Below are 22860 nucleotides of genomic sequence, written 5' to 3' on the forward strand. Positions count from 1 at the left end.
TGTCCATGTTTTCTCCAGCACTTTTACCCCATTTATATTTTTTCCTATAATTTCATAGAGATATACTCACATAACAAAAAATTATCCACAGTGTACAATCAGTTGTTCAGGGTATCATCATATAGTTGTACATTTATCACCACACTCAGCCCTTGAACATATTGATTACTATGAAAAAGTGTTTTGGGTTTTTTTTGGTGAATAATAAAAAAGATAATAATAAAAAGAAAAATAAAGTGTCATACCGTACAATATATTAGTAAGGACAAAAAACAACACTACTACCAGGAATCCCATATCCCTCCCTTATATCCCCCCTCATACACATTTAACTTTGGTATATTGCCTTTGTTATATTTAATGAAGCATATTCCAATGTTACTGTTGACCATAGACTCCAGTTTGCTTTGATTATGTTTTTTTCCCAAATACCACCCCTTTTTCAACACTTTTCATGGTTGACATTCATTTGTTCTCTCACATATGAGAACATTTTTATATTTGTACATTTAGTAACAGTCATTGTCCACTCCAGTTTTTGCCAAGTTATACAGTCCCAGTGAGTAAGGCTGAAAGAGGTGGGATAGGGGAATGTATGACACCAGAAGTAAAGATAGATGATGAAGAGTAGGTATGTATTTTTATTAAGGAAAAAGAAAGCAATTTTGTCCTAAAATAAAATGACTAATTTTTAAAGAATAAGAAAGAAGAAAATGTAGGACAAAACCCAAAAAAAATAAAGTTGAAATAACTTTCTTATGGTCAAAGTTAGGTAAGATTTGATAGTCTATCTATAAAGTTTTTTAAAGCCTTAGGATCAAACAGTATCCTGATGTAAAACTAAAATTTAGTTTTCTCTCTGTTTAAATGACAAAGTTTTCTTAGATTATTGGTTTGTTCTTAGTAAAAGGTTATAAAATGGATTTTTCCTGAATAATCAATATAAAAGTAAGAGAGTCTGTGATTTACTACAAAAACCTCCTGTACTTTATGTGACCTCATCATGTCTTTAGTTGTTTAAGTAAAAACAGGCAAATATTGCTTCACAGTAACCCATTTTCCTGATTAATATAATGTTCAATTCAAGGTCAAACCTTAAAGAATGTCATTTTTAATTTCAAACTGCTTTCAGATTTTCCAGAAGGCCTCCGGAGAACTGCAATGGATTTGTTTTATCACCTTGTAAAAATCAAAACAAAACAAAACAAAACCAGGTGCTAGAAATAGTTAAGTTCATTAATTGTGCTATGAATTGTATCTGACATGTCAAATTAAAAGGGATCTTCTAACTTTCTGTTAAGTCGAATTTGTATTGATGAAATATGGTTCATATAAATATTTAAAAATTATTTAAAATTTCTAAAGACTTGACAATGTTCTCACTATCCATGTTAGGTCCTGATATTGATCCATCTAATGTTGAACAACAGTATAGCGTTGTTAGTAATGGTTTCCAGTTATTCTTAGGAAAATGTTACATGTCACAGAAATAACCAAATTTCCTTGTCAGTTACACTGTTTTACTCTGACACTTCTCTGAAAATGTATATGGTCAACAGCAAGTCAAAACTTCATCTTCAGCAAAAAAGACATTAAGAAAAGAGAAGCAAGGCAAGTCTATAAATGATATTTTACCTGTTAATTAACATAACACTAGTAAAAATATGAAAGGGAAACAGAAAAAAACTTACTTCTACTATGGTCTTTGATGGATAACTTCAGTGTAAGTTAATTGTCAAATGTTTTGCTCTGGAAGAGCTTCATTTAGAAAATCCTCATAAAAGAATTAGAGCCTAGATTATAAGCTCTTGTAGCAGTCACATTGTTCCTGGGCTTTTGTTGCTATTTGAAATTTTAGGATACTTTGCTCTTGCTCTAGTGACTCCCTAGAATGTCGGGTGTCTGTGTGAACCTGAGACTAGAGTTGGAATTCTCCAACTCTTGAAGTACTGAAGGACCTACCAACATTAATTCTAGAAGACAACTCCACACCGCCACTGTTTAATAAGTTGAAGAAGGGATCAAACTTCAATTAGAGATGTAATTAGTGCTGATCTATAAGACTAAGGTGAATCAGAATACAAAGTAAAGAATGATATTGTCTTTATTTTAGGATCTTAATTTCTATGAGACACCACCTAAGAAAAATTTATTTTATTCCAAAATTTAAACTTTCTGTGGCTCATTAGGAGAGAAGCTTCTCTCTTTTTGGAGAGAACCTAACATCTTATATATTATAAGATCCTTTGAGGGAGTAGAGAATTAAAGCATAGAACCCAAACTTTCCCATGTGGAGAATTCTTGCTATTCTTTTAAGCATTAGGAGCTCCCAATTTACTGACGCTGTTAAGGTCTGTGCTGGTTTGGATATATGTCCCCCCAAAAGCTATGTTTTAATACAATCTTGTGGGATATTTGGATTAGGTTGTTTCCATGGAGATGTCACTCACCCAACTGTAGTTGATACATTTGATTAGATTATTTCCGTGGAGGTGTGGCATCCATTCAGCATGGGTCATGATTAGTTTACTGGAGTCCTTTAAAAGGAGCAGACCCAGATGCTTGCCGACACTTTTGAGATGCTAGCCCAGAGTTTGCTCCAGAGAAACTAAGAGAGGATAAAACACCCCGAGAGCAGCTGAGAGATATTTTTGGAGAGAAGCTAAGAGCTGACAATGATGCTGACACTTGGAGATGCTTAGAGATGTTTGGAGATGTAAGCCCAGAGTTTGCCCTGGAGAAGCTAACAAGAGAAAAGCCCAGAGCCATTTTGGAGAAAGCCATTTTGAAGTCAGAACCCCAGAGCAAAGAATCAGCAGATGTCAGCCACGTGCCATCCCAGGTAACAGAGATTTTCCAGACACCATTGGCCATTCTTCAGTGAATGTATACTCTTGTTGCCTTAATTTGACATTTTCATGGCCTTTGGACTGTAAATTTGTAACCAAATATACCGCCTTTAAAGAAGCCAGTCCATTTCTGGTATTTTGCATAATGGCAGCATTTGCAAAGTGGAACAGATTCCAATGCTGCTGAATTTGCAAAAACCAAACATGTTGGAACAGCTTTTTATATGGATAAGGGAAAGATTCTGGAAAATTTTTGAGAAGCTTGAAGGCCTAGAGTGCTTTGAAGAGACTGTTGGTAGAAATATGGACTCAAAAGATACTTGTGGTGAGGCCTTAGATAGGAATGATGAATGCATCATTGCCAACTGGAAGAAAGGCAATCCTTGTTTTAAAGTGGCAGAGATTTTGGCAAAATTCTGTGGGAAGGCAGAATTTGAAAGCAATGAATTTGGATACTTAGCTGAGGAGATCTCTAAATAAAATGTCTGAAATGCAGCCTGGCTTCTCCTTGCAGCCTACAGTAAAATGAGAGAGGAAAGAGATAAGCTAAGAACTGAACTCTTGGGTACAAAGAAACCAGAAATTGACAGTTGGGAAAACTCTGGGCTTCCAGGAAATGAGATCCCAGAGGATAGTGCGCCACGTGAGGATTTAACCAAATATGGAAACTGACCACCATTTCAGTATAAGCTAGGATTGGAGATGGTGTTATCCAGAAAGGATTTGTGGAAAGTCCTATTGTCTGACGGTTTTGACCCCTGTAAACTTCATGCCAAGCCAAAAAATATTTTGCAAGATCTGTATAGAGGGAACCACTGCCAGTCTGGACTGGAGGGGATGGAGAAGGAACAAACTGAAGGAAAAATTTCTTCAAAGAGAGAGCCGTGAAAGTTGGGGTCTGGAGTCAAGAAATCTTGGGCAAGGAGAGCAGAGTAACCTATGCGTGTGGAAAGGGAGATTTCCACCTGGATGCTCAGGAAGAGTGCTGCCACGCCAGGCCCCAGAGAGGGTGGAGCACATTCCCAGGGGACTGGGGAGAGCCTGGCCACCAGCCCACTGTTCTGAAGGGCTTGAGTGTGTTCCCCACAGATGGAAGAGAGTCCAGGTGCCACCCCAATGTTTGAGGAAAGTGGGGCTGAGAAGGTGTTCTCCCCAGTGCGTGGATATCACTGGAGCACTCACCCCAGCAGTTGGAGAGAAAAGGGCAGCTGCAAAGGCTCTTGGAAAGGGTTGGAATCCTATTCTCTCAAGCCGCAAGAATAAAACATCTTTCTATAAATGACACTCAGACTTTGAAATCTAATGAAGTTTGTCCTGCAGGTTTTAGGAACTGTTCTGGTCCCTTGAACCCTGTTTTCCCTTCAGTTTCTCCCTACGGCAATGGGAACGTTTATCCTATGTCTGTCCCTCCTTTGTATACTGAAAGCAGGTAACTTGTTCTAAGTTTCACAGGTCCACAGCTAGAGGAGAATTTTGCCTTAGAACAGACCACACCCATATCAGATTTTTGATAAGATCTTGTATTTACCTATTGTTACTGAAATGATTTAAGTTTTTGTGATATTGTGATGGAATGAATATATTTTTACACATGGAGAAAACGTCATTTTGGGGTCCAGGAGGTGGAAGTGCCCGTTTGGATATATAATGTCCCCCTCAAAGCCATGTTTTAATGCAGTTTTGTGGCATATTTGGCTTAGGTTATTTCCAAGGAGATGTGACTCACCCAACTATAGGTGATACTTTTTATTAGATTACTTCCATGGAGGTGTGGCCCCACCCATTCAACATGGGTCTTGATTAGTTTACTGGAGTCCTTTAAAAAGAGCAGACCCAGAGAAGCTTTTGAGATGCTAGCCCAAAGTTTGCTCCAGAGAAACTACGAGAGGATAAAATGCCCCGAGAACAGCTAAGAGAGAATTTTGGGGAGAAGCTAAGAGCTGACACTGATGTTAACACCTGGGTGGTTGGAGATGTTTGCAGATGTAAGCCCAGAATTTGCTCTGGAGGAGCTTACAGAGACAAGCCTGGAGATATTTTTGAGAAAGCCATTTTTAAATCAGAACTCTGGAGCAAAGAATCAGCAGATGCCAGCCCCATGCCTTCCGAGCTAACAGGTTTTCCGAACACCATTGGCCATTCCTCAGTGAAGCAAGCTATACTCTTGTTGATGCCTTAATTTGTACATTTTCATGGCTTTCGGACTGTAAATTTGTAACCAAATAAGCACCTTTTATAAAAAAGTGAATCCATTTCTGGTATTTTCATAATGGCAGCATTATACAAGTCTAAATCTAAAATCCACTTCTTTTGGAAAACATAAATTATCCCCATTTAAGCATGTAACAGGGAGACCTGTGAAAAGGAACTCTAGACTATGTGAGCCTTGCCTGATAAAAAGAAATATGCTAATGAGCCAAGCCCTGGATCTTGAAACTTGCAATTAAAAAACTTATTTCTGTAAGGAAAAATTAAAACCTAATTATAATGCTTAAGAGTGACCCCGACAATAAATGTTGGAGAGGACGTGGAGAAACTGGAACTCTTATTCATTGCTAGTGGGAATGTATAATGGTACAGCCACTGTGGAAGGCAGTTTAGTGGTTTCTCAGAAAACTAGATATTGAAATACCCTGTGATCCATCAATTCCACTTCTCGGTATGTACCCAGAAGATCTGAAAGCAGTGACACGAACAGACATTTGTACATTGACATTCATAGCAGCATTGTTCACAATTGCTAAGCGATGGAAATAATCCAAGTGTCCTTCAACAGAAGATTGGATAAAAATAAATGTGGTTTATAATGGAATACTATGCAGCAGTAAGAAGGAACAAGGTCCTGAAACATATGGCAACATGGATGAACCTTGAAGATATAATGCTGAGTGAAATAAGTCAGACACAAAAGGAGAAATACTGTATGTTAGCATTTCTACAAACTCTCTGAACAATGTAAAATGAATGTCTTATAATGTAGAATATTGGGGACCTGGTGATAGACAGAAGGTAGCGAGGGAATGATAATCTAATATGTTCAGATTTGTTAATGATGGTAAATTCAAAGGTATGGTAATAGATAGGGGTGACGATTGTTTGCTAATGGGATTATGAGTATTAGAGCTCTATTGAAGGTGAATAGGAATGAAAGGGATTGTTTAAAGGCATGTTTCCCACAGATCAGCAACACAAATATAGATAGAAGCTTGCATGATATACTGCTAAGATATGATGCTAGCAAAGAGAGTTGAAAATGGAAAAATCTATCTACTATATATTAGGAACTATAATTAATAGGAATACTATACTAGTACCACACAAATACTAGGGACAAATAATTAAGGGCTGACAAGAGCCATGAGGTATTTTGGGTCATGAAAATTGTTTAAAATGGAGAGTGACGAGGATTGTACAACTAAGTGAGGATAATGTGAAACATGGATGGATTGTCACGGACATAACATATCTATGTGAACTTAGGAACCCCCTACTTTGTAAGTGAAACCCTCTATCTTGAGGCTTGCTTGGGTTGAGCTTATGATTGTAAAGGGGAGGCTAAGCCCACCTCTAACTATGCCTAGGAGTCACCTCCAGAGAACCTCTTTTGTTGCTCAAATGTGGACTTTCTCTCTCTAAGCCTAACTTTGCAAGTAAATTCATCCTGCCATTGAAGTGGGACAGGACCTCCCAGATGAATGAGTCTTCTTGGCAACATGGGACACACGAATGAGCCTGACCCTGGCATCAAGGGATTGAGATTGCCATTTTGACCAAAAGGGGGAAAAGAAAGGCAACAAAATAAGGTTTCAGTGGCTAAGAGAATTCAAATAGAGTCAAGAGGCTGTCTTGGAGGTTACTCCTAGGTAAGATTCACCTAGATATGCCAAATGACCTCAATGTGATAAGCCCAAGTCAACAGTAGTCCCGAAAACCATAAAGAATACCCAGATCCCTGAGACACTATAAAAGTTTCACTCACTAAGTTTATTCTTCAGAAACTTAAATCCTTCAGAGAACTCCTATACCAGCTAAGTCCCAAAACCCAAAGACAATAGCCTTTTCAAGAACATCCACTAGATGTTCCCCTTTTCCCCTAAAGATGACACCCCTTTTCAACATGAACAAGTTAGGGTGGTCACTGCCTAGATATCCCTGAAAATCGGAAAGGGTGGCAATAGACAAGATGGAATCTTACAAAGAATTATGAATACTGAATCTTTGAATAATTTTCTTTTTCTTAGTTGCTAGGGTATTAGAATAATTAGAAGGAAAGAAATGAAATGGTGGAACTGTAATACATAGCAACCTTTGAAATTTGTTCTATAGTACTTGTTATATTGTAATTTGAAAGCTATCGCCTTTTTGTATATATATTTCACAATAAGTAAATAACTGAAACTATGGTGCTGTAACTCATAACAACTTTGGAAATTTCCTATATAACTACTTGTAAAATCATACTTTGAAAGATATTATTTTTTGTATATATATTTCACAACATGGAAATAATGGAAACTGTGGAACTGCAACTCATAATATTCTTTGAAATTTGCTCTCTACCTACTTGTTAAAGTGTATTTGGAAAGTTATCACTTCTATGTATTTTCATTAAATGTTACAATAAAAAAAATATGATTAAAGAAAAAAAAAGAATGACCCCTGGAAACTTGCTTGTTACTCTCATGTGGCTTCTCTAAGCCAAACTCTGCAAATAAACTGATTACTTTCCCCTATATGTGGAACATGACTCCTGGTTGAAAGAGGAAGGCTATGGGCAGGTATGACACCAGAAGGAAAGATAGAAGATAAAGGCTGTGACCGTATAACTTAGCGAAACCTAAAGTGGTTAATAATGGTAATTAAATGTACAAATATAAGAATGTTTTTAAATGAGGGAGAACAAATGAATGTCAACGTTGCAAGGTGTTGAAAATTTGATGATATGGGGGAAAATACAAACAATGCAAACTAGAGTCTATAGTTAATGGTAACATTGTAAGATGCTTCCATTAATTGTAACGAAAGCAACAAACCAAAGCTAAATGTCTACAAGAGGGGAATATAAGGGAGTGATACGCGATTCTTGGTGGTGGTGATGTTGTCTGACCTTTTCAATGTATTTTATTTTTATTTTTCTTCTATCTGTTGTGTTTTTATTCTTCATTTTTTTCCTCCTTTTCCTCTTTCTTTGGGGAAGAGATGGAACTGTCCTCATGTAGATTGTGGTGGTGAATGCATAATTATGTGATTATACTGGGAATCACTGATTATTTACTTAGGGTGGATTGTATGGTATGTGAATAAAACTGTTAAAAAAAATAAACAGAGGGATACAAGCACTGGAGAAAATGTGGACAGAGGGATGTACCTATTCCCTGTTGGTAAGGAAGGACAAGGGCACAGCCCAGCTGGAGGGCAGTGTGGTGGTTCCACAGGAACTAACTGTGGGATTGCCATAAGGTCCTACAACCCTATTATTGGGTATATACTTGGAAGAACTAAGAGCAGGGACATGAGTGGACATTGCACACTGGTGTTTATGGCAGCCATATTCATGACTTGCAATGGATGGGGGTGGCCTAAGTGTACATTGACTGATAAAGGAACAGTGAACTGTGGTGTATACACACAATGGAATACTGAGCGATGGCAAGAGGAAATGAAGTTGTGAGGTATGCACCTAATTGAATGAACCTTGAGGACAGTATGTTGAGTGAAATAAGCCAGAATCGAAAAGACAAACATTATAATACCTCACTAATATGGACTAACTGTAATTGCAAACTCTGAGAATTGAATCTGAGAGCATAGGTTATCAGGGGAAAGCTTATGTTACAAGTTCCTGGATTGTAACTCATCTGTTCATGAGTTGTAATGGTTATCTCTAAATTCTGAGATGCAGAGCTGGTTGGTCCCTCTAACTTCGGGTATCTGTGTGACACCCGAGACTCAGAGCCAGAGTTCGGCAGCTATGAATGTCAGCATTACCCCATACAGCAATTGTTAAAAAAGCTGAAAAACAGTTCAGACTTCAATTAGAGATATGAATGAAATGGACTTGATTAGAACTAAGGTAAACCAGACTAAACGGAAAAGGATGATACTGATTGTGTTTTAAAACTTCAACTTCTGTGTGAGACCAAAGGAAGAAATGTTTATTTGGGGCAAAATCTATACTTTCTATAGCACCCTATATAATTTAACTTGTATGGTCAGTTTACTCAAACACCATCATTACATGGAACCTTGAATAGGGGGCAAGAGTAGAAAAAAGGGGGACAAAAAGTAAATGAATAATAGGGAGGAAAAGGAGTATGATATGATATGTTTTTTACTTTTGTTTTTATTCTTATTCTTATTTTTTGGAGTAATGAAAATGTTCAAGAAATGGTGGTGATGAATGCACAACTATGTACTGTAAACAATTGAGTGTACCCTTTGGATAACTGTATGCTATATGAATATATCTCAATAAAATTGCATTAGCCAGGAGATCTAAGAAGGCAGCATAGAGAGGAGTGGAAGCTAGTTAGTCCCCCTGGAACAACTAATAAACAACCAGGAACAACTACTAAATAATCCAGAATAACTGCAGGTGGACAAACGTGGCTGTCCACTCATCATACACCAACCTGAATTGGGAGGAATGCCCGAGATCGCAGCATAAAATCTGTAAGTAAAAATTGCAGATCCAAGCTGGGAGCCCCCTCACCCCACGGCCTGAGCTGCAAAGCATCGTGGAGCTAGAGAACAGCTCTCTCCAAGCAAGCAAATGCAGCTCAGACAAGCTCCAATTGGGGTTTTAATTTACAAGTGTGGACTGCTCTATATGAATCCCCAAAAGCATATAGAGGCTTTGGGTGTGGACTGACCTTGGAGAGCCAGAGGGTGGCCATGGACTGGCCCTGAAGGGGGCTTTCTGTCCCTGTTTTGGCTCAGTGGAGAAAGCCTCAGCCATTTTTGGCCAGTGCTCTGACCCAGACAAGGGTGGAGATAACACAGGCAGAGGGAGACCATTCAAATGCTAACCCTAGGGGGTCTATCTTCCCTAAGAGGAAAGGGGTGGGACCCAGCTCTACTACCCATCTTCCATTCAGAACCAGACCCCAGAGCCTGGGGGAAAACAGCCATGGGCCACACCTCTTTACACCAATCTGGAATTACAGGCTGACATGCACTACCTGCTGGGCAGAAAAGCACAGTGACCCAAGGCCTCACAGGGTGTACCAATTTTCTAAGACACACCCTCAGGGAAACCACATACTGAATATTTCTTCCTTCTGGGACTAGAGCCCATTTTGGTCTGGGAAAACCTGATGGGGTAACCAAGGAAACCATGCCTAGACAACAGAAAACTACAACCTACACTAAGAAAAACGAAGTTATGGCCCAGTCAAAGGAACAAACTTACCCTTCAAATGAGATACAGGAATTGAAACAACTAATACGAAGTCAATGGCAAAAGAGATGAACCATATAATGAAAACACTGGGCGTATATAAGGTAGAAATTGAAAGTCTGGAAAACCAATTGGCAGAATCTATGGAAATGAAAGGCACAACACAAGAGATGAAAGACACAATGGAGACATATAACAGCAGATCTCAAGAGGCAGAAGAAAACACTCAGAAACTGGAGAACAAAACACCTGAAAGCCTACACACAAAAGAACAGATAGAGAAAAGAATGGAAAAATATGAGCAACGTCTTCGGGAAATTAAGGACAAAATGAAAATCAGGAATGTACGTGTCACTGGTGTCCCAGAAGGAGAAGAGAAGAAAAAAGGAGGAGAAGCAATAATAGAGGAAATAATCAATGAAAATTCCCCATCTCTTATGAAAGACATAAAATTACAGATCCAAGAAGTGCAGCATGCCCCAAACAGAATAAATCTGAATAGGCCTATGCCAAGACACCTAATAATCAGATTATCAAACGTCAAATATAAAGAGAGAATCCTGAAAGCAGCAAGAGAAAAGTGATCCATCACATACAAAGGAAGCTTGATAAGACTATGTGTGGATTTCTCAATAGAAACCATGGAGGCAAGAAGGAAGTGGGGTGATATATTTAAGATACTGAAAAAGAAAAACCACCAACCAAGAATCCTGTATCTGGCAAAACTGTCCTTCAAATATGAGGGAGAGCTTAAAATATTCTCTGACAAAAAGACAATGACCGAGTTTGTGAACAAGATACCTGCTCTACAGGAAACACTAAAGGGAGCACTACAGACAGAAAGGAAAAGATAGGAGTGAGAGGTTTGGAAAACAATTTCAGGAGATAGTACACAGTAATGTAAGTACACTGAACAAAGATGACTGTGAGTATGGTTGAAAGAGGAAGGTTGGGACAATGTTGGACATCAGAACAAAAGACAAAGGATAAAGACTGGGTCTGTGTAACTCAGGGAAACCTAGGGTGCTCAACGATTGGAATAAAAGGTATAAATATGTTTTTACATGAGGGAGAACAAATCAATGTCAACATTGCAAGGTGTTAAAAATAGGGTGGGATTGGGGGGGAAATACAATCAATGCAAACTAGAGATTATAATTAATAGAAACGTATTATGTGTCCTTTAATATAACAAAGGCAATACACCAAAGCTAAACACATATGGGGGTGGGTGGAGGGAATAGAGTAAAGATATGGGACTCCTGGCATTGGTGATGCTGTCTGACCCTTTCTTCTACTTTAGGTTAATGCTGTCTTTCCTTTTATTACTTTCTAGCTGTCATTTTTTTTGTTGTTTTATTGTTGCTTTTTCTCTCTCTTTCTCTTTTCTTTTTCTTTTGTCTCTCTGCCTTCTTTGACTCTTCCTCCTTCTTTGTGGAAGAAATGGAGATGTCCTTACATAGATAGTGGCAATGGTGCTGAATACATAAACTATGTGACTATACAGGGAACCAATGATTGTTTACTTAGGACAGAATGTATGGTGTGTGAACAAAACCATCTTAAAAGAAAGGGGTCGATGAAGAAACCTTGAGGGCACTATATTGAGTGAAATAAGACAGACACATAAAGGCAATATTGCAGGGTATCACTGATATCTACTATTACAATATGGAAATTCATAGACATGAAATATAAGTTACTAGGATATAGAATGAGGCTAAAGAATGGGGAGCAGTTGCTTATTATGAGCAGAATGTTCAACTAGGGGGAACTTAAACATTTGGAAATGGACAGGGGTGATGGTAGCATGTTGTGAGAATAACTAACAGTGTTGAAAGGTGTGTGAAGGTGGTGGAAAGGGGAAGCTCAGAGTCACGTATGTCACCAGAAGGAAAGCTGGAGGTTAAAGATGGGAATGTATAAAACAGTGAATCTTGTGGTAGACAATGTCCGTGATTAACTATACAAATATTAGAAATCTCTCTCTTGAACTAGACTAAATGTATGACACTATAACTAGAAGTTAATAATAGAGAGGCATATAGGAAATAATATATACCTATTGCAAACTATATACTACAGTTAGTAGTATTTTAACATTCTTTCATCAACAGTAACAAATGTACTATACCAAAACTATGAATCAATAATGGAGGGGGGGTGATGGTTAGGAGTATGAGAAGATTTGAGTTTCCTTTTTTTCCTCCTTATTTCTTTTCTGGAGTAATGAAAATGTTCTAAAAACTGAAAAAAAAATCGTGGTGATGGATGCACAGCTTATCATGGTATCATGGGCAATTGACTGTACACTTTGGATCTCTGGATAGTTGTATGGTATGTGAACAATCTCAATAAAAAATACATATAAAAATTGCATTAAAAATATTGCTGTGCACACCCAAGGTAAGAAGCAGGTCCAGAAAGATCTGAGTAAATTAGAACTGTTAAACACGAGTGGCTCTACAGGTTCAGTATAAGCTGCACCAGGCACTGAAGAATAGCCTAAAGACACAGCCAACCTATAACAAAAACTAGGCAAGAGAGAGAAACTGACTTCCAGAGTTAGCACATCAAACAATCAAGTGCTCAGACATCAACAAAAGATCACAAGTCATAACAAACAAACAACATAAAAAAATGAAGAAATGGCTAATCCAAGGGAAAAAGTAGACTATCAGAGGAAACGAGACATTGGAACAACTTATCAAAGATGTTCGAAAACTCTAAATCAACTCAAGGAGCTAAAGAAAAAATATGGATAAAAATAAACTATATATGAATACAGAGATAAAGGATATTAAGAAGGCAATGTGAGAACAAAAAGAAGAATTAGAAAGGTTAGAAAGATACATAACAGAATTTAGGGGATGAAAAACACAGTAACATATTAAACATATAGTAGAAAAACATATTTGAACAGGCAGAGAAAGAAACAGTGAACTAGAAGGCAGGACCATAAAAATCACAGAATCGGGAGAGGAGATGGAGAAAAGTTTTAAAAGCAAGCAGAGTCTAAGGGACCTGTGGAACAACATGAAGAGTACCAACATACACAGTACTGGACTCACAGAAAGCAGAGGAGAAGGAAAGAGGGGCAGAATGAATATGTGAGGAAATAATGGACAAAAGTCTCTAACTCTTACAAAAGAACTAAAGAGGCATGTCCAAGAAACACAGTGTAGTCCTAACAGGATGAACATTAATTGACCTGCTCCAAGACACAGACTAATCAAAAGGTCAAATTCCAAAGATAAAGAGAGAATTCTGAAAGCAACAAGTGAAAAGTGGTTCATCACATACAAGGGATACTCAATAAAACTAAGTGTTGATTTCTCATCAGAAACTACAAAGGCAGGGAGGTAGTGGTATGACACATTTAAGGTGCTGGAAGAGAAAACTGGCAGCCCCAGATTCTTTATTCAGCAAAACTCTCCTTCCAAAATGAGGGAGAGTTGAAGACATTCTCAGATGAACAAAAACTGAGACTTCCTCACACAAAGATCTTCCCTGCAAGAAATGCTACAGAGTTCTTCAGGTTGAAAGGAAATGACAGAACATAGTAGCTTGGAGCTGTATGAAGAACTGAAGATCTCTAGTAAAGGTAATTACATGGGTGAATGCAAACCCGATAGTACTGTAACCTCAGAATATCACCCAACTTTTTATTTTCTATAAGATTTCAAATACAATTGAGTAAGGAATAATCATGCTTCCTTGTAATTGACATACAAAATACAAAGCAAGAGTGACAAAAAACATAAAGAGGGAAAACAGGGGGATGTAGGAGCAAACACTGTATGCTATTGAAGTTAAGTTGGTCTCTTTTCCAACTAGTAGGTTATAGACTTAGGTTGCTCAACACAAACCTCAATTAACCACAAAGAAGGTATTTAAAATATACACATAAATGGAAATGAGAAAGAGATCAATCGATACATCACTCAAGACCAACCATACACAAAAGAAAGCCACAATAAAGGAAAAGAGGGATGAAAAATATATAAAACATAAAAACAAGGGACAAAATGGCTGAAATAGGTCCTGCGTTATCAGAATGTAGATTAAACTCCCCAATTAAAAGACACAGACTGGCAGAAGAGATAAAAGAAGCTTGATCCAACTAAATGCTGTTCACGAGAGACTCATCTCAGACCCAAAGACACTAATAGGTTGAAAGTGAAAGGATGGAAGAAAAGAGTCTATACAAGTAGTAACCCAGATAGATCTTGGATAGGTATACCACTATTGGACAAGACAGACTTTAAATAAAAAAACTGTTATGGGTGACAATGAAGCACACTATACATTAATAAAAGGGTCAAAACACCAAGAAAAAATAAGCATAGACATTTATGCACCTAAACAGAGTGCAAACACTGACAAAACTGAAGGGAGAAACAATAATAGTTGGTGACTTCAATACACCCCTGTAATTAGTGAACAGAACTTCATGACACAAGATCAGTACAGAAATGGACAACATGAATAATACTACAAATGAGCTAGACCTACCAGACATTTACAGAACACTGTACTCCAAAATAGCAGAATACAGATTCTTCTCCAGGAAGAATCATTCATGGATCATTCTCCAGGACAGACCACATGTTAGGTCAAAAAACAAGTTTCAGTTATTTTAAGAGATCAAACTTACACAAAGCATCCTCTCTGACCACAATGGAATAAAGACAGAACCTACAACAAAAACTAGGCAAGAGAGAGAAACTGACTATTAAAATCCATTAATCTATGAAAAGACTGAGGTGGCAATCACCCACCACTAGTGACTGTTTTCAGTATCCTGGCTGCTACAAGTAAACGCCTTTAGAGCCCATCTAAGTGTGACCCTGGGAAAAGCCCATCACCTTGATGCACTTCCTCCTCTTATTGATTCTGTTTCCATAGAGAACCCTAACTAATACAGTATTATACAAAACACTTTCTTGGATCATAAGGGAATAAAGTTGGAAACCAATAAAAGGCAGAAGGTTGGAAAATTCACATATATATGGAGGCTAAACAACACACTCTTAAACAACCAGTGGGTAAAAGAAGAAACTCCAAGAGAAATTAGTAAATATCTTGAGGCAAATGACAATGAAAACACAACATATCAACTTATGGGATGCAGCAAAGGTGGTGCTCAGAGGGAAATGTATTGCTCTAAATGCCTATATTAAAAGAGAAGAAAGAGCAAAAATTGAGGAATTAACTGTTCATCTGGAAGAATTAGATAAAGAACGCCAAACTAACCCCAAAGCAAAGGAAAAAATAAGAAAGATTAGAACAAAAATAAATGAAATTGAGAACAGAAAAATAATAGAGAGAGTCAACAAAACCAGAAGCTGGTTCTTTGAGAAAATCAATAAAATTGATGGACCCTTAGCTAGGCTAACAACAACAAAAAGAGAGTGTGGATGCAAATAAGTACAATCAGAAATAGGAAAGGGGACATAATTACTGACCCCACGGAAATAAAGGAGATTATGAGAGGATACTGCAAGCAAGTATATGCTAATAAACTAGACAACTTAGACGAAATGGAAAACTTCCTAGAAAAGCATGAACAACCAACAATGACTGGAGAAGAAATCAATGACCTGAACAAACCAATCACAAGAGATTGAATCAGTCATAAAAAAGTTATCAAAAAAGAAAAATCTAGGACCAGATGGCTTCACATGTGAATTCTACCAAGCATTCAAGAAAGAATTAATACCAAGCCTGCTCAAACTCTTCAAAAAAATTGAAGAGGAGGGAAGGCTACCTAACTCATTCTATGAAGCCAATATCACCCTAATACCAAAGTCAGACAAAGATACTACAAAAAAACAAAATTATACACCAATCTCTATAATGAATATAGACGCAAAAATCCCCAACAAAATACTCTCAAATCAAATCCAGAAGCACATTAAAAGAATTATACAACATGACCAAGTGGGATTTATTCCAGGTAGGCAAGGCTGGTTCAACACAAGAAAATCAATTAAAGTAATACACCACATCAATAAATTAAAGCAGAGGAACACATAATCATCTCAATAGATGCAGAAAAGGCATTTGACAAAATTCAACATCCTTTCTTGATGAAAACACTCAAAAACATAGGAACAGAAGGCAACTTTCTCAATGTGAAAAGGCAATATGTAATAACCCACAGCAAATATGCTACTCAGTGGGGGAAAGACTGAAAGCTTTCTATCTAATATCAGGAAAAAGACAGGGATGCCCATTGTCACCATTGTTATTCAATATTGTGCTGGAAGTTCTAGCTAGAGCAATTAGGCAAGAAAAAGAAATAAAATTGGAGAGGAAGAAGTAAAACTTCCACTGTTTACAGATGACATTATCCTATATGCAGAAAATCCAGAAAAATCTACATCCAAACTACTAGTGCTAATACAGCAAATGGCAGGGTACAAGATCAAGACACAAAAACCTGTAGTATTCCTATACACAACTAATGAACAACAGAAGAAAATCAAGAAAAAAATTCCATTTTCAATAGCAACCAAAAGAATCAAGTATTTAGGAATAAACTTAACCATGGCCACAAAAGACCTACACTCAGAAAACTATAAGAAACTGCTATAAGAAATCAAACAGGACCTTAAAAATGGAAGAACATACCATGTTCATGGGTTGAAACACTAAATATAGTTAAGACGTCAATTCTACCTCAGCTGATTTATATAGTCAACGCAATACCAATTAAAATCCCAACAACTTACTTTGCAGAAATAGAAAAACCAATAACCATATTTATTTGGAAGGGCAGGGTGCCCTCAAGAGCCAAAAATATCTTGAGAAAGAGGAATGAAGTTGGAGGTCTCACACTACCTGACTTTAAAGCATACTACAAAGCTACAGTGGTCAAAACAGCATGGTACTGGCATAAAGATAGAAATACCAACCAATGGAATTGAATTGAGTATTCAGAAATAGAACCTCTCATGTACAGACAATTAATCTTTGATAAGGCTGTCAAGCCAACGCAACTGGAACAGAGCAGTCTCTTCAATAAATGTTGTTTTGAGAACTGGATATCCATATCCAAAACAATGGAAGAAGACTCCTATCTTACACCTTATACAAAAGTTAACTCAAAATGGATCAAAGACCTAAATAGTGCTGACTTTTAGAAGCAAATGTAGGGAAATATCTTAAAGAACTGTGATAGGAGGTGGTTTCCTAGATCTTATACCCAAAGCACAAGCAATGAAGGAAGAAATAGATAAACAGGATCTCCTCAAAATTAAACACTTTTTTTACAAGAAGGACTTCGTCAGAAAATTAAAAAGGCAGCCTATGCAATGGGAGACAATATTTCAAAACCACATATTAGATAAGGATTTAATATCCAGAATATATAAAGAGATCCTACAACTCATCAACATACAAAAAACCCAATTAAAAAATGAGCAAAAGACATAGACAGACTCTTTTCTGAAGAGGAAATACAAATGGCTCAAAAACATGAAAAGATGCTCAACTTCACTGGCTATTAGGGAAATGCAAATCAAAACCACAATGAGATATCATCTCACACTTACGAGAATGGCCATTATAAAAAAAAAAAGCAGAAAATTACAAGTGCTGGAGAGGACGTGGAGAAAGAGGCACACTTATTCACTGTTGGTGAGAATGCAGGCAGTGTGGCAGTTCCTCAAGAAGCTAAATACAGAACTGCCATATGATCCAGAAATTGCATTACTAGGTATATTATCAGAGAAACTGAAAGCTAAGACACAAACGGACATTTGTAAACTGATTCTTATAGCAGCATTATTCACGATTGCCAAGAGTAGGAAAGAGCCCAAATGTCCATCAATGGATGAGTGGATAAACAAACTGTGGTACATACACATGACGGAATATTATGCAGCTATAAGACAGAACAAAGACATGGAACATGTAATAATATGGATGAACCTTGAGGACATTATGTTGAGTGAAGTTAGCTAGAAACAAGAGGACAAATACTGTATCATCTCACTAATATGAACTAACATTAATGAGCAAAATTTGAGAGTTAAAGCTGAGAACACAGATTATCAGGAGATAGAGAGAGCATAGAGATTGGGCATTAGATTAAGAAGGAGTACAGAACGTCAACAGGATTGACTGTAAAAATCTAGAAATGGACAGCTCAATACTGTGTGATGGTAGCACAATACTGTAAGAACAATGAACAAAGATGTCTGTGAGTAAAGTTTAAAGAGGAAGTCCAGGGGCATATATGACACCAGAAGGAAAGATAGAAGATAAAGACTGGGACTGCATAACTTACAGTGGTCAACATGCTGACTAAATGTACAAACATAAAAATGTTTTTACATGTGTGAGAACAAATGAATGTAAACCTTGTAAAGGTGTTGAAAAAGGGATGGTATTGGGTAAAAATATAATCAGTGCAGAGAGCCGCCATCTTATGGGAGCGAAACCAACGCCTGGCTCCGAGCAGCAGCAGCAGCAGCAGCAGCAGCAGCCGCCGCGGCCGCCGAGGGGTTTCTCTGGCCAGTGTTGAGTACACCAGCCTGCAAGCATGGGAAATATTTTCGCTAACCTCTTCAAGGGCCTTTTTGGCAAAAAAGAAATGCGCATTCTCATGGTTGGCCTGGACGCTGCCGGAAAGACTACTATTTTATACAAGCTGAAACTTGGTGAAATAGTAACTACTATTCCCACTATAGGTTTCAACGTGGAAACTGTAGAGTACAAAAACATCAGCTTCACCGTGTGGGACGTGGGTGGCCAGGAAAAGATCTGGCCTCTGTGGCGCCACTACTTCCAGAACACACAAGGTCTGATCTTTGTGGTCGAAAGCAATGACCGAGAGCGTGTGAATGAGGCCCGCGAGGAGCTCATGAGGATGTTGGCTGAAGATGAGCTCAGGGATGCTGTCTTACTGGTGTTCGCTAACAAGCAGGATCTCCCCAATGCTATGAACGCTGCTGAAATCACAGATAAACTGGGATTGCATTCTCTGCGCCACAGAAACTGGTACATTCAGGCCACCTGTGCCACCAGTGGGGACGGGCTGTACGAAGGACTGGACTGGCTGTCCAATCAGCTCCGAAACCAGAAGTGAACCAAGACCGTGTCCTCCCCTCTCCCTCCTCTCCCTCTTCCTTCCTCCTCTTCGCCCTCCGCTTTACTCTCATGTGGAAAACTGTGCTACTCTGTGGTATTGAGTGCCAGAAGCTGTTTCCATGGGTTTTGGTCACAGTATGTATTGCACCATGCTGTAAATGTGGCAGACGCAGCCTGCAAACAGGTTTTTTATTTAATGTAAATAGTTTTTGTTTCCAATGAGGCAGTTTCTGGTACTCCTATGCAATATTACTCAGCTTTTTTTATTGTAAAAAAAAAAAAAAAAGGAAAATCAACTCACTGTTTAGTACTGAGAAGGGATTTCAGGTGCCCTGGCACCTGGGCTTCCGGGGGTTACTGTGTTGGAAGAGCTGAGAGCGCCTCTGCTTGGCTTTAGACCTATGTTGAGATCCATTTTGGAGGTTGGTTTTTAACCCAAACTCAGTGCATTTTTTAAACTAGTTAAAAAAAAAAAGATAAGGAGAACACTTGAACACACAGAAGGGAGAAATATGCCTAGTGTAGGTTTTGCAGTAACAACGTGAATACTAGTCCATCTGATCGTCTTTTTCCCTTTGGGAACGTGAGAGAAGGTGACGCAAATCAAACCCACGATCAAATTTTGCATGGTCACAATAGAGATCCCTGTAATTATGCTTTGTCTTTGGATCATCCTGTATTTCATAGAGTTTGTGCTTGTACTTGTGCTCACTTGATTACCTAGGAAACAAGCTTTGAAGCTGTGGCGAGGCCCGGCCACTGTGAGACCAGCGGCCCCTCTGTCAGGTCTCTGAGGCCCTAGACGTCCCCCCGGTGTCAGAGCCACTCGACCTGCAGGAGGGCCTGTGTGCTGGCCACGGGCATGGCAGCAGCCTCTGGCTCTCGGTTGAGAAGAAAGCAAGGAGCCACCAGTCTTTTATTTTGGTCAGGTGTGTGGTGCTTTTGTTGGAAACCACTTGCCAGAGCCGAGAGCCTGTTACTCCCAGCGTTTACTCAGCAGATCTCTCGGGGGCCCTGGGGTCTCACCTCCAGAAACGCATGCGAGTTGGGAGTCATTCCATTCTAGAACGGACAGCCCGTCTCGGAGCGCCCCTGTCTGTGTATGTGTGAAGTAGCTTTCACTCCCTCCTCCTGCCAGGGTCAGATTTGCCATTGGGAAAAGATGACCTCTATCCTTTTTTTCTTTTGTATTTTGATAAACACTGAAGAAGCTGGAGCTGTTAAACTTTATCTTGGGGGAAAAACAACCTCAGAACTGGTTTATTTGGTGTTGTGGAACCTCTTACTGCTTTCAATACACAATTAGTAATCAACTGTTTTGTATACTTGTTTTCAGTTTTCATTTCGACAAACAAGCACTGTAATTATAGCTATTAGAATAAAATCTCTTAACTATTAAAAAAAAATATAATCAGTGCAAACTGGAGTCTATGGTTAACAGTAACATTGTAACATTCTTCCATTAAATATAATAAAATCAATATACCAAACCTAAATGTCTATGAGAGGGGGATATAAGGGAGGAGTATGGGATTCTTGGTGGTGGTGTTGTTTTCTGACATTATTATTGTATTGTATGGTGTTTTTATTTTTTTATCTTTTTTATTATTCTTTTTAATTTTTTAATTTTTAATTTATATATATATATTTGAGTATTGGATATTTTCAAGTGCTGACTGTGGTGATAAATGCATAACTATATGATGATACTGTGAACAACTGACTGTATACCATGGATGACTGTATGGTATGTGAATGTATCTCCATAAAATTGCAGGGAAAAAAATAAACAGAGAGATACAAATGCTGGAGAAAATGAGAAGAGAGGGATGTACCACTCATTGTTGGTGGGGAAGCAGAAGGGTGTAGCTATCTGGAGAACAGTGTGGTGGATCCACAAGAAGCTAAGTATGTGGGTGCCATAAGGTCCTCCAACTTCATGATTGGGTATATGCTTGGAAGATCTGAGAGCACAGACATGAATGGATATTTGCACACTGGTGTTTACGGCAGCAGTATTCACAATTTCCAATGGATGGAGGTGGCCAAAGGGTACATCAACTAATGAACAAAATGGGGAAATATAGTGTATGCATACAAGAGAATACTGAGCAGCTTCAAGAAGGAATGAAGTTGTGAGACATACAACTAGGTGAATGGATCTTGAGGACAGCATTTTGAGTGAAGTATGCCAGAAACAAAAAGACAAACATTATAATGCCTCACTAATAGGGACTAACTATAATGTGCAAACTCTGAGAATTGAATCTTAGAGCACAGGTTATCAGGAGAAGGCTTATTGTAAAGGTGCCTATATTGTAAGCTCTTATAGCAGTCACATCTATTCCTGAGTTGTGATGGTTATCTCTAAATTCTGAGATGCTGAGCTCTTTGTGTATAACCTGATTGGTCTCTGGATCTTTGGGTATCTGTGTGACACCTGAGACTCAGAGCTAGAGTTCAGCAGCTATGAATATCAGTATTACTGACATGTTTTAAGCAACCATTAAAAAAGCTGAAAAGCAGTTCAGACTTCAATTAAAGATATGAATGATGCAGATCTGGTTAGGACTAAGGCAAATCAGGCCAAAAGGTAAAGGATGATACTGCCTGAGTTATAAAACTTCAACTTCTATGTAAGACTAAAGGAAGAAATGTCTATTTGGTGCAGGATCAATTTTTTCTGTAGCACAATGAATAATTTAACTTGTATGGTCAGTTTATTCAAATACCATAATTACATAGAACTTTGAATAGGAAGTGAGATTTGGTAGGTTTGAACAGGTCAGTGTGAAATCCCAATGTATCCCAAAGTAATTTGGGCAGAGAATAAAAATGTATTTGCAGGGCCCCCCTGAGGAACTGGGGGAAAATGTGGAAATATTAAACTTCCCCACCTGAGTTATTACTGATGTTCTTGCAAGCATTGAGGACTACCAATTTGGTAGGCTGAGCCCTCAATTTTGGAGCTTGCCCTTATGAAGCTTGTTAATGCGAAGGAGAGTCTAAGCCTACTTATAACTGTGCCTAAGAGTCTCCCCCAGAGAATCTCTTTTGTTGCTCAGATGTAGCCTCTCTCTCTAAGCCCACTCAGAAGGTAAACCCACTGCCCTCCCACCTATGTGGGACATGACTCCCAGGAGTGTAAACCTCCCTAGCAATGCAGGACATGACTCCCAGGGATGAGCCTTGACTTGGCATTGTGGGATTGAGAAAATATTCTTGACCAAAAGGGGGAAGCAAAATGAAACAAAGTTTCAGTGGCTGAGAGACTTCAAATGGAGTTATGAGGTCACTCTGGAGAGTATTCTTATGCACTATATAGATATCCCTTTTTAATCTTTAGTGTATTGGAATAGCTAGAAGGAAATATCTGAAATTGTGAAACTGCAACCCAGTAACCTTGATTCTTAAAAACGACTGTATAACCATGTAGCTTACATAGTGTGACTGTGATTGTGAAAACCTTGTGGCTCACACTCCCATTATCCAATGTATGGACAGATAAGTAGA

The 22860-nt window shown here is 38.3% G+C and overlaps 1 protein-coding gene across 1 annotated transcript; it reads left to right on the forward strand.

Annotated features, from left to right (window-relative positions):
- Positions 1-18706: 18706 nt before the first annotated feature.
- LOC119519441 (ADP-ribosylation factor 1-like) lies at positions 18707-19899 on the forward strand. The gene has a single exon (XM_037817078.1). It carries the CDS (start codon positions 18800-18802, stop codon positions 19343-19345), a length of 546 nt encoding a protein of 181 aa, XP_037673006.1. The 5' UTR covers positions 18707-18799; the 3' UTR covers positions 19346-19899.
- The last annotated feature ends 2961 nt before the right edge of the window (positions 19900-22860 follow it).

The sequence above is a fragment of the Choloepus didactylus genome, chromosome 23 (genome assembly GCF_015220235.1).
Source record: "Choloepus didactylus isolate mChoDid1 chromosome 23, mChoDid1.pri, whole genome shotgun sequence".
Classification (NCBI taxonomy): domain Eukaryota; kingdom Metazoa; phylum Chordata; class Mammalia; order Pilosa; family Megalonychidae; genus Choloepus; species Choloepus didactylus.